We start from the raw sequence: 16971 nt of genomic DNA, 5'->3' as shown, positions 1-16971 counted from the left end.
AAGGCTTGGTCAGAGAGGACGAGCTGTGGCGCCAGGGTCTTCTCTTGGCAGTTGAGGCCTGCCAGCTGTCAGAAACTGATGTTTTAGAACCATGAAGAATAAATCCTTCTGATTTCCCCTTCTTTGGCCTATTTTTTTCCCATGAAATTATATGAGAGCATCATCTGACGCTTACTGAGACAGAGGAGGGACTTGGCTCCCAACCCCACTAGTGCGTTCCTCCCCCAACCCTTTTTCTTTCTTCTTTTTTTTCTTACCTGCTCATCACAGGACAGTGAAAAAATTAAGATAAGCAGCATTTCACTATAAATCTTTTGCAAAATGCCATATCCACTGATCACAGGACCTTGAAAAAATGCAGATAGGCAGTATCCCGCTTTAAATCTTATGCTTCAGGGAGTGAACCCCATTGCCTCGGTGTGCACAAAACCAGAAGAACGACCATCTTTACCCTTGGCCTCATTACAAGACCAAAATCTCTGTCCCGGCGTGGGAGCTCACACCTGTAATCCCAGCACTTTGGGAGGCCGAAGCGGACGGATCACCTGAGGTCAGGCATTTGAGACCAGCCTGGCCAACAAGGTGAAACTCCGTATATACTAAAAATACAAACATTAGCTGGGTGCGGTGGCAGGCGCCTGTAATCCCAGCTACTCGGGAGGCTGAGGCAGGAGAATCGCTTGAACCTGGGAGGCGGAGGTTGCCGTGAGCCGAGATGGTGCCACTGGACTCCAGCCTGGGCGACAGAAAAAAAACAAAAACAAAAACAAAAGCCTCTGCCAGGGAGAGGCTTGCTCGTCGTGTTCTGATCCTGCGATGTACGTGTTACCACGACTCCTTGTCCCTGTGCGTTCTGCACGCCACTCCTGCAGGAACGCTCACCTCCCTCCTGAATTACCGTGTCGCCCTCCTCAGGCCCACGACACCACAATGCGCTCCTCTGGGGGCCAGCCGGACAACTCTCCCTGCAGTGCTGTCTCCCCCGTGGTGGAACGAAAGCCCCTAATAACGCCTCGTCTGGGAAATTTGCTTGGCCTCGTGCCAATTTTTATTGGAACCTAAAGAACCTGTGGTCAGTAACAGGCTCACTTCAGTTATCACTTAAGTTTTGGTTTCCTTAATGTGAGGGTCAGTTTTGAAAAATCAAAAAAGAGGCTGGGTGCAGTGGCTCACACCTGTAATCCCAGTACTTTGGGAGGCTGAGGTGGGTGGATCACCTGAGGTCAGGAGTTCGAGACCAGCCTGACCAACGTGGCGAAACTCCATCTCTTAAAAATACAAAAATTAGGCCGAGTGCAGTGGCTCACACCTGTAATCCCAGCACTTTGGGAGGCTGAGGTGGGTGGATCACCTGAGGTCAGGAGTTCGAGACCAGGCTGGCCAATCTGGCAAAACCCCATCTCTACTAAAAATACAAAATAAATAAATAAATAAATAAATTAGCCGGGCATGGTGGCGAATGCCTGTAATCCCAGTTACTCAGGAGGCTGAGGCAAGAGAATTGCTTGAACCTGGGAGGCAGAGGTTGCAGTGAGCTAAGATGGTGCCACTGCACTCCAGCCTGGGTGACAGAGTGAGACTCAGTCTCAAGACAACAACAACAACAACCAACCACCCTCGCATCTTCCAGTTCCCCCTCCTCCCACACCCTGGCAGCTGCAAATCTGCTTTTGATCTCTATGGATTTGGCGACTCTGGATATTTCATGTAAGTGGAACAATATGTGGCTTTTCGTGCTGAGCTTCTTCCATTTCGCATAATCTTTTCTTTTCTTTTTTTGTGTTTTTGAGACGGAGTTTCACTCTTGTTTCCTAGGCTGGAGTGCAATGGTGAGATCTCGGCTCACTGCAACCTCCACCTCCCAGGTTCAAGCGATTCTCGTGCCTCCGCCTCCCGAGTAGCTAGGATTACAGGTGCCTGCCAGCTCGCCTGGCTAATTTTTGTATTTTTAGTAGAGATGTTGCAGGAAACTGAGGACTGGCAAGGCTGATATGGAGAACAAGAGGATTGTTTATTTTAGGTACACACTGGCTTAGTGGATTCGCGTCTAAGAAGCTGAACGTTAAACAAAGACAGAGCAGGGATTTTACAAGCAGACTTACAATAAATAAAATAAAGGTGGTTAATCATATGATAGGTCACATAATCTATAGCATCACTTGTGGCCTTGCATAGCCGGTGTCTTTGTAGCTGCACTGAAAGAAAAATAAGAACTGGCTAAATACAGACATTTGTAAAACATAATCATGCTTAAGAAACCTGGGAAAGGAGTAACAGTAAAAGAATTTGTCTTTTTCTTCTTCAGCTTTGGTCTGGAGGGGAGGGCTGTCTGGAGCGTATTCTTTCAGCCTTGGCTTTCTGGACAGCGTTCTCTTATAACTGTGCTTGAAGTGAGCGTGCTAGGCAGAGGAAAACTCGTTTTCTTTTGAACTTTCGCCTTGCTTGTTACTTTTCTTGGAGTGAATGAATGCCTATTTATTTTTAAATGTCTGCCTCAGTTTCTTCTTTTTGAGGCCTTTTATAAAAGAAGTTTGATATGGCTCACGCCTGTAATCCCAGCACTTTGGGAGGCCAAGGTGGGTGGATCACCTGAGGTCAGGAGTTCGAGACCAGCCTGACCAACATGACAAAACCCCGTCTCTACCACAAAATACAAAATTAGCCAGGCGTGGTGGCGCATGCCTGTAATCCCAGCTACTCGGGAGGCTGAGGCAGGAGAATCGCTTGAACACAGGAGGCAGAGGTTGCAGTGAGCGGAGATCGCGCCACTGCACTCCAGCCTGGGCAACAAGAGTGAAACTCTGTCTCAAAAAAAACCAAAACAAAACAAACAAAAAAGAACCCAACAAAAAAACCTAGCAACTTTCTTTCTTTCTTTTCTTTTCTTTTTTTTTATTTGAGATGGAGTTGACTCTGTCGCCCAAGCTGGAGTGCAATGGCATGATCTTGGCTCACTGCAACGTCCACCTTCCAGGTTCAAGTGATTCTCCTGCCTCAGCCTCCCGAGTAGCTGGGACTACAGGCGGGCGTCACCACTCCTGGCTAGTTTTCTATTTTTAGTAGAGACGGAGTTTCACCATGTTGGCCAGGCTGGTCTCGAACTCCTGACCTCAACCGCCTCGGCCTCCCAAAGTGCTGGGATTATAAGGATTACAACGCCTGGCTGAAAATGACCAACTTTCTTCCTATGTGTTTCTCCAAGGTCATATTTTCTCCAACAACATCAGCCTGTCAGGGGCAGGGCCTCTCGGTTCCCCAGCACGTGTAGGGGTGGGGTTTGCTGTTGGAAGTGCCTGTCACCGGAGGCAGCCACAAAAAACTGCAGCAGTTCTGCTGAAGGCCCCCAGCCTCTGTGATGTCACACTGGAGCTTCTTTCCTTTCATCCTGGGCTGTGGCTCTGAGGCCGCTGTGGCCATGGAGCTCTGGAAGCTGGGCTGGGGGAGGAAGCCTGGTGGCTCTGACCTCCCCTGGAGCCGCAGGAGGCGCAACCATGACACTCTTAATGGATGCCACGCCCCAGGTGAAGGAGCTCTATCCCCTGCCTCTGGTCCCACGTCCCTGGGTCCTCTCCAGCCTGTTTGCTGCCTTCAATGTGGTGCTGCTGGTCTTTTTCAGTGGCCTCTTCTTCGCATTCCCGTGAGTTTCCCAGGCAAGGCGTTAGGTTTCCTACAAAGAGACAGCCAGGGAAACAGAATATGATAGGATGGAGGCAGGGGAGTGCAGAAGACGGTGGGGGAGAATCAGGGAAAGGGGGATATTCTGGTCTAGGGAACCGATGTGCTAAGGCACAGAGGTCAAGGGTGCCTGTGCATTTTGGGAGCTTTGGGTGGCTGGTCGTGCTGCTGCCATTTGGTGGAGCCATTATGAGTCTGCCTGGGTATTTGGAGCCTGGATTTTTAGATCTGGCTTTAAGGTCTGTGGGTCCTGACCTGAGTAAGCCAGGCCCTGGGTGGGGGGCTTTGGGCTGCCCCCACTCAGGACCGAGCCTGCCTCTGGTCTCAGTTGCAGGTGGCTGGGCTGCCCCCGCTCGGGACCGAGCCTGCCTCTGGTCTCAGTTGCAGGTGGCTGGGCTGCCCCCGCTCGGGACCGAGCCTGCCTCTGGTCTCAGTTGCAGGTGGCTGGGCTGCCCCCGCTCGGGACCGAGCCTGCCTGTGGTCTCAGTTGCAGGTGGCTTTGGGCTGCCCCCGCTCGGGACCGAGCCTGCCTCTGGTCTCAGTTGCAGGTGGCTGGCTCAGAACGGGGAGTGGGTCTTTCCCATCATCACAGGCCCCCTCTTTGCTCTCACCTTCTTCAGTCTCGTTTCACTCAACTTCTCAGACCCTGGCATCTTACATCAAGGTGAGGCATCAGCCCCCTGGGAAAAGGAGGTGGCACCCCAAGGGCTGGGAACCTGCAGGGGATTCCTAAACTGCTCTTCCTACCGCCCCTCCTCCAGCCTCTGGACCCCTTCACCCCACGTCTTCATTACTGTGGCCCTAGCCCCTTCCCTTCCCTTCCCTTCCCTTCCCTTCCCTTCCCTTCCCTTCCCTTCCCTTCCCTTCCCTTCCCTTCCCTTCCCTTCCCCTCCCCTCCCCTCCCCTCCCCTCCCCCCCCCTCCCTCCCCCCCTCCCCTCCCCTTCCCTCCCTCCCTCCCCTCCCCCTCCCCTCCCCTTTCTTTCCTTTCTTCTTTCTTTCTGTCTTTCCTTTTCTTTTTTTTTGAGCTAGAGTCTCGCTCTGCTGCCCAGGCTGGAGTGCAGTGGCGCGATCTCAGCTCACTGCAACCTCTGCCTCTCAGGTTCAAGCGATTCTTCTGCCTCAGCCTCCAGAGTAGCTGGGATTACAGGAGCATGCTACCACGCCCAGCTAATTTTTTGTAATTTTAGTAGAGACGGGGGTTTCACCATATTGGCCAGGCTGGTTTCAAACTCCTGACCTCGTGAACAGCCCACCTCGGCCTCCCAAAGTGCTGGGATTACAGGTGTGAGCCACTGTGCCTGGCCCTACCTCACTTCTTAGGCCACCACGGTGTAGAAAAAGAGAATTGTTGCGTTTTCCCAGTTGCCTCAGATGCGAGGACTGGGCAGGCCAGGGCCAGAAGTCAGTGGGCTCTTCCAAACCACTGTTTGTACTTCCTCCCTTCACTACACAATGCCACTTAGAGCAGCACTCACTGTTCCAAACGCCTGAGTTTCATACAAAACTCTCCTGGCTGGAAACCCGTCTTCCCTTTGCCATCCTCTCTGAGCTTGGACAGCTTGCTCAGGGGCAGGGGTTCCCCTGGCCACCTCGTCCCCACCCTTCCTCGTGCCCCGTGATGCCTCGGAGTGACCGCAGGGCCTTCTGCTGTGCCCCATCCTCTTCCCACGCCAGGCTCCGCTGAGCAGGGCCCCTTGACAGTGCACGTGGTGTGGGTGAACCACGGGGCCTTCCGCCTGCAGTGGTGCCCACAGTGCTGCTTCCACCGCCCGCCCCGGACCTACCACTGCCCCTGGTGCAACATCTGTGTGGAGGTGAGAGCCCCTCTACCTGTCCACCAGCCGTCGCCCCACATCTGGCTGGGACCAGGAGCCTCCCTCATACAGGGGCTGGGGCTGGGCGTGAGGCTGTCTTTCAGGACCGCTAAAGGCCAAGGGTGACAGTACCTCCCAGCCACTCTTGGTCACTCATGTGCTTCCTGCCTGCACCTGTCCTGGGAGGCTGCCCATTGCCTGCAGAGGTGCTGACATGTACAGGCATCCACATCTGTCCTGGGCTGGGTCAGGCCAGGGGAGGAGAGGCAGCCCTCTGTCCCACCCCTGGGCTTGCTAACAGGAGATACCCAAGCCCCTCAGGCTGGCTGCCCGCCTGGTCTGGAAGGCCTTGCCTGTCCTCACCTGGGTGTCCAAGGTGGAGGGTCTACCGGCTCTGAGTGACCGTCCCCCTCGTGAGCACGGCCTGCACAGGTTTCCAAGTGCAGGAGGCTGGCTGGGCCAGGGTGTTACTGTCATCTTCATCGAATGGATGAGAAAGTGGAGGCCCAGAGCTGGTTTCCGTTCTGCCCAAAGTTCCAGCAGGGTGCGTCTCACAGAAGGCCAGGCCAGCCTTTTCTCTAAAGGTCTTCGGACAGGAGACCTTTACACCACAGAGACCCAACTGTGCTCTAACGAGGGAAATGCCAGCACGAGGCATTCTGTGGCCCAGTTTCTCCCTGCAGGTGGAAGCCAGTGCATGGGCCAAGGGCAGGTGGCCTAGAGGGCAGGGGGAAGGCCTCGGGATTTGGGGTGATGGAAGTTGGGCCGGAGGGGAAGTCCTCAAGCCTGGCCCTCTGCCTGTCGCCCAGGACTTTGACCACCACTGCAAGTGGGTCAACAACTGCATCGGTCACCGCAACTTTCGCTTCTTCATGCTGCTCGTCCTGTCCCTGTACCTCTACTCAGGCGCCCTGCTGGTCACCTGTCTCATCTTCCTGGTGCGCACGACCCACCTGCCCTTCTCCACCGACAAGGCCGTCGCGTATCCGCCCACGTGGGGAAGGAGAGGGAGGAGGCGGGGACAGCCAAGGAGGGCGGGGCTACGGGGGGGCGGGGCTATGGGGGCGGGGCCAGAGGGAGAAGCCGCCTGGGAGGACCAGTCCGGGACGAGGTGAGGTGGGTGGGGCCGGGGATGGGCGGGGCTAGGAGAAGGGGCGGGGCATTAAGCCTCCCGCGGGTGGGGCGCGGCGGCTCACGCCTGTAGTTCCGGCACCTTGGGAGGCCGAGGCGGGAGGATCGCGTCAGCCCGTGTCCCAGACCAGCCTGGGCGACCCAGACTCCGTCTCTACAAACAAACAGAAAAATTAGCCGAGCGTGGTGGCACGTGCCTATAGTCCCGGCCGCTCGGGAGGCCGAGGCGGGAGGATCGCTTGAACCGGGGAGGGAGGTCGAGGCTGCAGTGAGCTGTGATTGTGCCTCAGAAGAAGAAAAGAAGAGAAAGAAAAAGGAATCTGGCGGGGTCATGGGCGGGTGCTAAAGGCGGACCGCAGATCTGGACGGGCGGGGACAGCGGGGCGGAGTCGGGCTTTCGCGGGGGTGGGGCGGGGGGCGAGGGTGGGCGTCCCGGGGCGGGGGGGGGCGGGTGGGCTTTCGCGGGGTGGGCGGGGCGAGGGTGGAACCGGGGGCGTGGGCGCGGGGGCTCGGGGCTCGGGGCGGAGTCGGGCTTTCGCGGGGTGGGCGGGGCGAGGGTGGAACCAGGGGACTGGGTGGGTGGGTGGGCGTCCGGGGGCGGGGCTCGGGAGTGGAGTCGGGCCTGAGGGGCGGGGCCAGGCGTGGGGGTCCCACAGCTCCGATCCTTAACCCGGGCAGCATCGTGGTGGCTGTGCCCGCCGCGGGCTTCCTGGTGCCGCTGTCCATCCTGCTGCTGACCCAGGCCGTGTCCGTGAGCTCGGCCGACCGCACCTACAAGGTCAAGGTACGCGGGGCCGTGGGGAGTCAGCTGGCACCCCCGGGACCTCCGCGCTTCCCGCGCTTTCTCCACTGCCCTTGGCCTCGTAGCCCGACCCCCACCCCCGATGGCGCCTCGTTAGGTCCCTCTAGACCCAGCTCTTAAGAGGCTCCAATCTCGCCTCCTCCGGGAGCTCGGTGGTCATTGTCCCTCCTGGGAGCCTACTGTGTGCTAGGCGGTTTGGATTCTTTGAGCGATGGGAATAGAGGTGAGTGAGGCTACGTTCCACACTGTGTTGATGAGGAACCTGAAATGGGAGTAACAGCCACCAGAGGCCCACGAACACTCGGAGAGGGGGCCGGTCCTGAGCTGTGTGGCGCAGACTCAGGCACTGAGGGTTCGGGGAGGACCCCATGGTAGGGTAGGACGTGCAGCTTAGGGGTTCGGGAGAGACAGAAGACAGAGCGGAGGGCATTGCAGGTGAGGGGCACACCTTTGCAAAAACTCAGGGAAGCCTGAAGTCTGTGGAACGTTGGTAGGATGGAGAGGAAACAATTCTAATTGGGCAGAAGGTGGTGTGGGCAACTGAGTCAACTGCTTCCTTTGGCCCCATTAGAAAGGTCCAGGCTGGGCCCCGTGGCTCATGTCTGTAATCCCAGCGCTTTGGGAGGCTGAGGCAGGAGGATCACTTGAGCCCAGGAGTTTGAAACCAGCCTGGGCAACATAACGAAACTTCATCTCTACAAAAAATTTTAAAATTATCCAGGCATGATGGCACATGCCTATAGTCCCAGCTACTCCAGAGGCTGAAGTGGGAGGATGGCTTGAGCCCAGGAGATGGAGGCTGCAGTCAGCGAGCTGTGATTGCACCGCTGCACTCTAGCCTGGGCAATAGAGCAAGATCCTGTCTTAAAAAAAATGCCCAGGCTGGGTGCGGTGGCTTATGCCTGTAATCCCAACACTTTGGGAGGCCGAGGTGGGCAGATGACCTGAGGTTGGGAGTTCGAGACCAGCCTGGCCAACATGGCGAAACCCTGTCTCCACTAAAAATACAAACATTAGCCAGGTGTGGTGGGGCACGCCTGTAGTCCCAGCTACTCAGGGGGCTGAGGCACAAGAATCGCTTGAACCTGGGAAGCAGAAGTTGAAGTGAGCCGAGATTATGCTATTGCACTCCAGCCTATGTGACAGATCGAGACTGTCTCAAAAAACAAACAAACAAACAAACAAACAAAAACCCCCCAGAAAGTCAGGTGAATTTAGGCTTGATGATGAAATCATGGTACAAGAGCCAGGGTAGGATTTCTTAAAAGCCAAGTTTATTGGACGGGTGCGTGGCTCATACCTGCAATCCCAGTACTTTGGGAGGCCAAGGTGGGTGGATCACTTCAGGCCAGGCCAGGAGTTTGAGACCAGCCTGGCCAACATGGCAAAACCGTCTCTACAAAAAATGCAAAAATTAGGCGGGCGTGGTGGCTTGTGCCTGTAATCCCACCTACTTGGAGGCTGAGGCAGAGAATCTCTTGAACCCGGGAGGCAGAAGTTGCAGTGAGCTGAGATTATGCCACTGCACTCCAGCCTGGGAGACAGAACCAGACTCTGTCTCAAAACAAACAAACAAACAAATAAACAAAAACCAAACCAAAACAAAAAGTATTTTATTGAACAATAATCTACCTATGTAATACCCTTTTCTAGTGTACAGCTATGAGTTCTGACAAATGGATACAGTCCTGCAGCCACCACTATAATCAATATTTAGGACAGGTCCATCGCCCCAGAAAATCAGAGATCACCACCGTAATCAATATTTAGGACAGGTCCATCGCCCCAGAAAATCAGAGACCACCACCGTAATCAATATTTAGGACAGGTCCATCGGCCCAGAAAATCAGAGACCACCACGGTAATCAATATTTAGGACAGGTCCATCGCCCCAGAAAATCAGAGACCACCACCGTAATCAATATTTAGGACGGGTCCATCGCCCCAGAAAATCAGAGACCACCACCGAATCAATATTTAGGACGGGTCCATCGCCCCAGAAAATCAGAGACCACCACCGTAATCAATATTTAGGACGGGTCCATCGCCCCAGAAAATCAGAGACCACCACCGTAATCAATATTTAGGACGGGTCCATCGCCCCAGAAAATCAGAGACCACCACCGTAATCAATATTTAGGACGGGTCCATCGCCCCAGAAAATCAGAGACCACCACCGTAATCAATATTTAGGACGGGTCCATCGCCCCAGAAAATCAGAGACCACCACCGTAATCAATATTTAGGACGGGTCCATCGCCCCAGAAAATCAGAGACCACCACCGTAATCAATATTTAGGACGGGTCCATCGCCCCAGAAAATCAGAGACCACCACCGTAATCAATATTTAGGACGGGTCCATCGCCCCAGAAAATCAGAGACCACCACCGTAATCAATATTTAGGACGGGTCCATCGCCCCAGAAAATCAGAGATCACCACCGTAATCAATATTTAGGACGGGTCCATCGCCCCAGAAAATCAGAGATCACCACCGTAATCAATATTTAGGACAGGTCCATCGCCCCAGAAAATCAGAGATCATGGTCTTTTGTAGTCGATTTCTCCCCCTACCTGCAGCTCTTGGCAACCACTGATCTGTCTTCTGTCCTTATCATTTTTCCTTTTCTAGAATAAATGGAATTGTTGGCTTGTGAGTCTGGCTTCTTTCACTCAGCACATACATTCGAGATTCATTCACGTTGTTGCTCATATCAGCCGTTTATTCCTTTTGATTGCTGTACGGTATTGCATTGTGTGGATGTTCAATAGATTATCCATTTACCAACTGAAGATGTTTGTGTTATTTCTAGTTTGGGAGATTATAATAAATAAAGCTGCTATAAACACTGGTGTACAGGCATGTGAACGTAAGTTTTCATTTCTTTGGGGTAAATACTTAAAGGGGTCATATGGTAATTGAATGTGGTTTTTTTGTTTGTTCGTTTGAGACGGAATGTCACTCTGTCACCCAGGATGGAGTGCAGTGGCTCGATCTTGGCTCACTGCAACCTCCACCTCCCAGATTCAAGTGATCCTCCCACCTCAGCCTCCCAAGTAGCTAAGACTACAGGTCCCCAGGCTCTCCAGCCTCCAGGGACCTTAACGTGGCCTGCGATTCACCAGGCGGGGCTCCTTCCTGCGGCCCGCAGCACCCACCTCAGGCCTTTTTCACATGCCCCAAATCTCATTCCCTTCTTCCTCCATCCCCGGGTTGCAACTCCGCCTGTGGTTGATAGCAAGGTCTCTGGATCCAGTTCACACATGTTCACATCACAACTCCACAGCATACCAGCAGGGAGATCCTGGGAATATTGCTTGGCCACCTAGGCATCCACTTTCCCCGTCTGTAAAATGGGCAGCATGGGTGAGTGCAAGACACAGAGTAGTGGCTGGTACAAGTGACTGCTCCAGATGTCGCTACTATTAGTACCATTCAATTTCTTTCTTTCTCTCTTTCTTTCTTTTCTTTCTTTCTTTCTTTCTTTCTTTCTTTCTTTCTTTCTTTCTTTCTTTCTTTCTTTCTTTCTTTTCTTCTTTCTTTTTTTTTTTTTGACGGAGCATCTCTCTGTCACTCAGGCTGGAGTGTAGTGGCATGATCTTGGCCTCCCGAGTAGCTGGAGTTACACCATGGCCGGCCTCTCAAAGTGCTGGGATTACAGGCATGAGCCATGAGCCACCACACCTGGCTAATTTTTTGTATTTTTAGTAGAGACGGGGTTTCACCACGTTGGCCAGGCTGGTCTTGAACTCCTGACCTCAGGTGATCTACCCGCCTCGGCCTCCCTAAGTGCTGGGATTACAGGCGTGAGCCACTGCTCCTGGCACCATTCATTTTCATCACCATTTACACATGCTCCTGTCTCTCATCTTAAAAGCAAAGCAAAACCCTCACTTAACATCGCCAGCCTCCCCTCCCCCTGCTCCACGCTGCTCTCCCGCAGCCCAGTCTCCTGACAGAGCTGGCAGTGCTCACGTGCTCCACTCTCCCCCGTCCCAGGCCGGCTTCAGCGGGCCGCTGTCCTCACTGTCACACTGACGCTGCTCTCACCCGGCGGCCAAAGCCGGTGGTCAGGCCTCAGAAGCCTCTCTCCAGACCGCACACAGCAGCTTCTGAAACTGCACGGGAAGCGGCCTGTCCCCGGCCCGCAGGGCTCAGCCTCTGGCCTCCTGGGCGGCGCCTGGCTTCCTGCTCCTCCCCGCGGTGCCCTCGCCACCCTGAGGGCTGAGGCTGGTCCAGTTTATGTCGTGTGCAGTTCCCAGCACAGTGCCTGGAACTTTCTTTTTTTTTTTTTTTTTTCTTGACGACAAGGGCAGTAGTGAGCAGCGAGGAAAGAGTAGAACAAGGAATTGGATCTGTAACTTACTGAAAAGGCGAGATAAACCACTGCTTTCAGACCAGCCCCTGGAACTTTTCTTTTTTCTTTCTTTTTTTGAGACTGACTCTCACACTGTTGTCCCGGCTGGAGTGCAATGGCACCATCTCGGCTCGCTGCAGCCTCCGCCTCCTGGGTTCAAGCAATTCTCCTGCCTCAGCCTCCCAAGCAGCTGAAACTACAGGTGTGCAGCACCACACCCTACTAAAAATTTTTGTATTTTTAGTAGAGACGGGATTTCACTATGTTGGCCAGGCTGGTCTTGAACTTGTGACCTCAAATGATCCAAAGTGCTGGGATTACAGGCATGAGCCACCACTCCCAGCCCCTGAAACATTTTTAAGGACCCCAAATGTTTCTGAAACAGTGAGCGAACCAACCACCAAAAGAATCCATAACACTTTGGGAGAGACGCAGAGACAGAGAGAGAAGCCGGAAGCCCTGATCCCTGGCGGGGAATGGGGCGAAGGGAGTTGGGTGGGAGATGGAGCAAGAAGCTGCCCACTCTGGCTTTGGTCCTGCGGAGTGTCAGGCAGTTTTAGACACAGAATCAGAGCAGGAGCCCCGGGTGTGGAGACAGTGAGGGGGGCTGAGTGCTTCAGAGCTGTTGGTTTCTTCCTTTTTATATTTTTTGAGACAGAGTCTCACTCTGTCGCCCAGGCTGGAGTGCAGTGGTGTGATCTCGGCTCACTTCAACCTCCACCTCCTAGGTTCAAGCAATTTTCATGCCTCAGCCTCCCAAGTAGTTGGGATTTCAGGCACCTGCCACTATGCCCGACTAAGTTTTGCATTTTTAGTAGACGGGGTTTTGCCATGTTGGCCAGGCTGGTCTCGAACTCCTGGCCTCAAGTGATCCACCCGCCTCGGCCTCCCAAAGTGCTGGGATTACAGGTGTGAGCCACTGCGCCCAGCCAAGAGCTGTTGGTTTCATTCATATCTGAAAGCATCTTTCGTGGGAGAGGCAGGTACAAATGTATTGGTCAGTCTTAGCTGGGCATGGTGGTTCACGGTTGTAATCCCAGCACTTTGGGAGGCCGAGGCGGGTGGGTCATGAGGTCAGGAGTTCGAGACCAGCCTGGCCAACAACAGTGAAACCCCATCTCTACTAAAAATACAAAAATTAGCCGGGCGTGGTGGTGGGCGCCTGTAATCCCAGCTACTCGGGAGGCTGAGGCAGGAAAATCGCTTGAACCTGGGAGGTGGAGGTTGCAGTGAGCCAAGATCGTGCCACCGTACTCCAGCCTGGGCGACAGAGTGAGACTCTGTCTCAAAAAAAAAAAAAAGTATTGGTCAGTCTTACGAATTTATTAAAGATCATCATTCCTTTAAGCATTTTTCTATGCCTCATATACAATCAACTTTTTTCTATGCCTCATATACAATCAACATTTTCTATACCTTATATACATCTAATCAAAATTTATTTCCCTAATGTAGGGTACAGTGACTCACACCTGTAATCCCAGCCCTTTGAAAGGCTGAGGCGGGAAGATCTCTTGAGGCCAGGAGTTCAAGACCAGCCTGGGCAACATAGCCAGACCCCATTCCTACAAAAAAATTAAAAATTGGCTGGGCGTAGTCGTGCATGCCTGTAGTCTCAGCTACTTGGGAGATAGAGGTGGGAGGATCCCTTGAGCCCAGGAGTTTGAGTTTGCAAGGACCTATGATCCCTCCACTCCAGCCTGGGCAACAGAGCCAGACTGTCTCACTGAGGCAGGCGGATCACCTGAGGTCAGGAGTTTGAGAGCAACCTGGCCAACATGGTGAAACCCCGTCTCTACCAAAAATACCAAAATTAGCCGGGTGTGGTGACAGGTGTCTGTAATCCCAGCTACTTGTGAGACTGAGGAAGGAGAATCACTTGAACCTGGAAGGCGGAGCTTGCAGTGAGCCGAGATCGCACCATTGCCCTCCAGTCTGGGCAACAGGAGCAAAACTGCGTCTCAAAACAAACAAACAAAAACAAAACAAAGCAAAACAAAAAAAAGGCAGGCGCGGTGGCTCACGCCTGTAATCCCAGCACTTTGGGAGGCCGAGGCGGGCGGATCACGAGATTGGGAGATCGAGACTATCCTGACTAACACGGTGAAACCCCATCTCCACTAAAAATATAAAAATTAGCCGGGCGTGGTGATGGGCGCCTGTAATCTCAGCTACTGGGGAGGCTGAGGCAGGAGAATGGCGTGAGCCTGGGAGGCGGAGCTTGCAATGAGCCGAGATCGCGCCACTGCACTCCAGCCTGGGCAACAGGGTGAGACTGTCTCAAAAAACAACAAAAACAACAACAACAACAAAAAACATATATATATATATACAAATTTTAAAATTCTGTCAATATATTTTTAGTTTTCCTAGAGACAGGGTCCCACTCTGTCATTCAGGCTGGAGTGCAGTGGCGTAATCACAGCTCACTGCAACCTTGAACTCCTAGGCTCAAGGGGTCCTCTCATCCCAGTGCCCAGTGCACCTGTGACTAGAGGTGCACATGCCACAGCCACCTAACTGTTTTTATTTTTTTAGAGATGAAAGTCTCACTATGTTGCTCAGGTCGGTCTTGAACTCCTGAGCTCAAGAGATCCTCCTTTCTCCACCTCCCAAAACGCTGGGATTACAGGTGTGAATTACCATGCCTGGCCAAAATTCCATACATTTAATTAAAGTCTTCTAAATGACTACTACAATACCAGTTTCTTTTTCTTTTTTTCTTTTTTTTTTTTTTTGAGACGGAGTCTTGCTCTGTCGCCCGGGCTGGAGTGCAGTGGCGCGATCTCGGCTCACTGCAAGCTCCGCCTCCCGGGCTTACGCCATTCTCCTGCCTCAGCCTCCCGAGTAGCTGGGACCACAGGCACCCGCCACCTCGCCTGGCTAGTTTTTTGTATTTTTTAGTAGAGACGGGGTTTCACCGTGTTTGCCAGGATGGTCTCGATCTCCTGACCTCGTGATCCGCCCGTCTCGGCCTCCCAAAGTGCTGGGATTACAGGCTTGAGCCACCGCGCCCGGCCTCTTTTTCTTTTTCTTTTTTTTTTTGAACTGGAGTGTTGCTCTGCCTCCCAGGCTGGAGTGCAGTGGCATGATCTTGGCTCACTGCAAACTCCACCTCCTGGGTTCAAGCGATTCTCCTGCCTCAGCCTCCCCAGTGGCTGGGATTACAGGCGCCCGCCACCACGCCCGGCTAATTTTTTGTATTTTTAGTAGAGATGGGGTTTCACCCTGTTAGCCAGGATGGTCTCCAACTCCTGACCTCAAGTGATCCATCTGCCTCGGTCTCCCAAAGTGCAGGGATTACAGGCGTGAGCCATCTCACCCAGCCAATACGCTGCTTTTACATGCTTTAAATACCTTAAAGTCGGCAGAATCTCAGATAGTGCGAGGACGCGTGTTGCCCTGTGGTGACAGTGAGTGGCGACAGTGAACGTTCTGGAGCCATCCAGAGCTTTCCTCCTGGAGTGAGTGCCAGCTGTCCTCGCATGGAGTCCTGGTTCCTTTGGTGGAGGATGGTGTTGAAAATCTCAGCCTTTGCGGCAGGGGCGGGGGGCATGGGACATGGGGGAGTTGGTGGTGGGCAGAGATGCTGCTGGGCCACTTTCAGTGACAAAACGTGACAGCGAAGGCTTTTGAAGTCAGATGAGGCCCAGCCTGCCCTGGGGAGTTCGGGAGGGGGTGAGGCTGATGGGTAGAGTGAGTGGGTGAAGGGGAGAGAGGAGGGAGAAAACCTGGTCAAGGTCAAGAGTGCCCAGGGGAGGACTCGGCCTTTACCGCATTGTGTGTTCAAGGCTTTTAGCCCAGATTTTCCTGCGCCATGTGATCACGGTTAGGGAAATATGACTGGGCCTCACTCAACTGACCTTCCAGACAGTGGCGTTCAGTATCTGGAAGGAGGTAGCAGGAGGATGCGTGTGGCCAGTGGAGACCAAGAGGAGGAGGATGGGGCAGTGGTCGGGGGATGCTCTCATTTTCCCAGCCTCCAGCTTGCTGCTGCCTGGACTGAGCGCTGGCTAGCTGACCAGCTCAGGGAGGGCCACTGGGCGATGGCCCAGCCATTCCTGCTGGTTCTGAGCTCCTCTTCCGGTCTCCATCCCCCTCCAGTGCAGAGACCTTCACGGATACAACCCCTTCGACCAGGGCTGTGCCAGCAACTGGTATTTAGCAATTTGTGCACCACTGGGACCCAAGTGAGTTGGCAAAACCAAGAGGCCCAACTGGTGAGCCCTGGGGGTGGGGCAGAGGGGGGTTCCCCGGCTCCTTTCCACGGGTGCTTACACTCACAGTGCCTGCTCCTCTGGGGTTTTCTCCGGGGCGCTGGGGGCTCTGGGGCCTCCCTACTTACTTGGCTCTGTGGGTTCTTGCCCCGTTATGGCGTAGAGGGGTGCTGCATCCTGGATGAGGCCTCAGCTTCCTGCAGAGCCAAGCCCTGGGCTGCGTGCTTCCTAAGCTGAGGCGGGCGGGGGAGCCAGACCAGGGAGGGCAGTGGCCCCTGCATCTGGCCTGTTGCTCCCCAGGTACATGGCTGAAGCTGTCCAGCTGCAGAGAGTGGTGGGGCCTGACTGGACATCCGTGCCCAACCTGCACCCTCCAATGTCCCCCTCTGCTCTCAACCCCCCAGCCCGCCCTGGCCCCCAGCCCCAACCTCTGGGTACCTACCAACCAGGAAAGGGCCCCCCAGGGTGTGGTGAGGCTGCAGCTCCCCAGGAGGTAAGAAGCGTGTGTGCGCCTGTGTGTCTGTGCGTGTCGGGAGAGGGGTGTCTGCAGGTTGTGAGGGTGTGGGGGGAGGCCCCTGAGGTTGGGCTGACCCTGAAACTGGAGCACTCCGAGCTTGGCGGAGGAGGGTCCTACCCTGGAGGGGCGTTGAAAGGAGGACCCAGGCCTCTAGAATATACCCAGGGGTCCCTGGAGTCACAAAGACAAATGAATGATGACTACGCCACTAATGTGCTGATTGGCCTTGGGCCAGTCACTCTTAGGACTGAGATGAGTCTCATGGTTTATAATTTGGCCAAGGGGTGGGAGTGGCGGGAGATTCTTTTATTTAAAGGAAATGTTGACTTGAAGCCCCATGAGACACGGAGACGGGAGGTGGAGGATCAGGAGGCCGCCGTGGGGCTGGGCAACCCCTGTGCCCGGGGCCTCTGCAGCACATTCTGTTGTGCCAGCCCCTCCCTTTGCCCCCCGGGG

General features: G+C 54.2%; 1 protein-coding gene across 1 annotated transcript; it reads left to right on the top strand.

The window, feature by feature from the left end:
• The first annotated feature begins 3279 nt into the window (after positions 1-3279).
• Positions 3280-16485, top strand: ZDHHC19 (zinc finger DHHC-type palmitoyltransferase 19). The gene is given in 8 exon segments (XM_050779241.1): positions 3280-3637; positions 4218-4339; positions 5351-5490; positions 6300-6472; positions 7300-7405; positions 15886-15971; positions 16299-16410; positions 16413-16485. Coding segments are annotated over 8 exon segments (945 nt in total). The 5' UTR covers positions 3280-3491; the 3' UTR covers positions 16473-16485.
• Positions 16486-16971: the final 486 nt, after the last annotated feature.

Source organism: Macaca thibetana, chromosome 2, assembly GCF_024542745.1.
Source record: "Macaca thibetana thibetana isolate TM-01 chromosome 2, ASM2454274v1, whole genome shotgun sequence".
Classification (NCBI taxonomy): Eukaryota; Metazoa; Chordata; class Mammalia; order Primates; family Cercopithecidae; genus Macaca; species Macaca thibetana.
The sequence above is the reverse complement of the archived record's forward strand: the minus strand, read 5'-3'. Positions and strand labels throughout refer to the sequence as shown.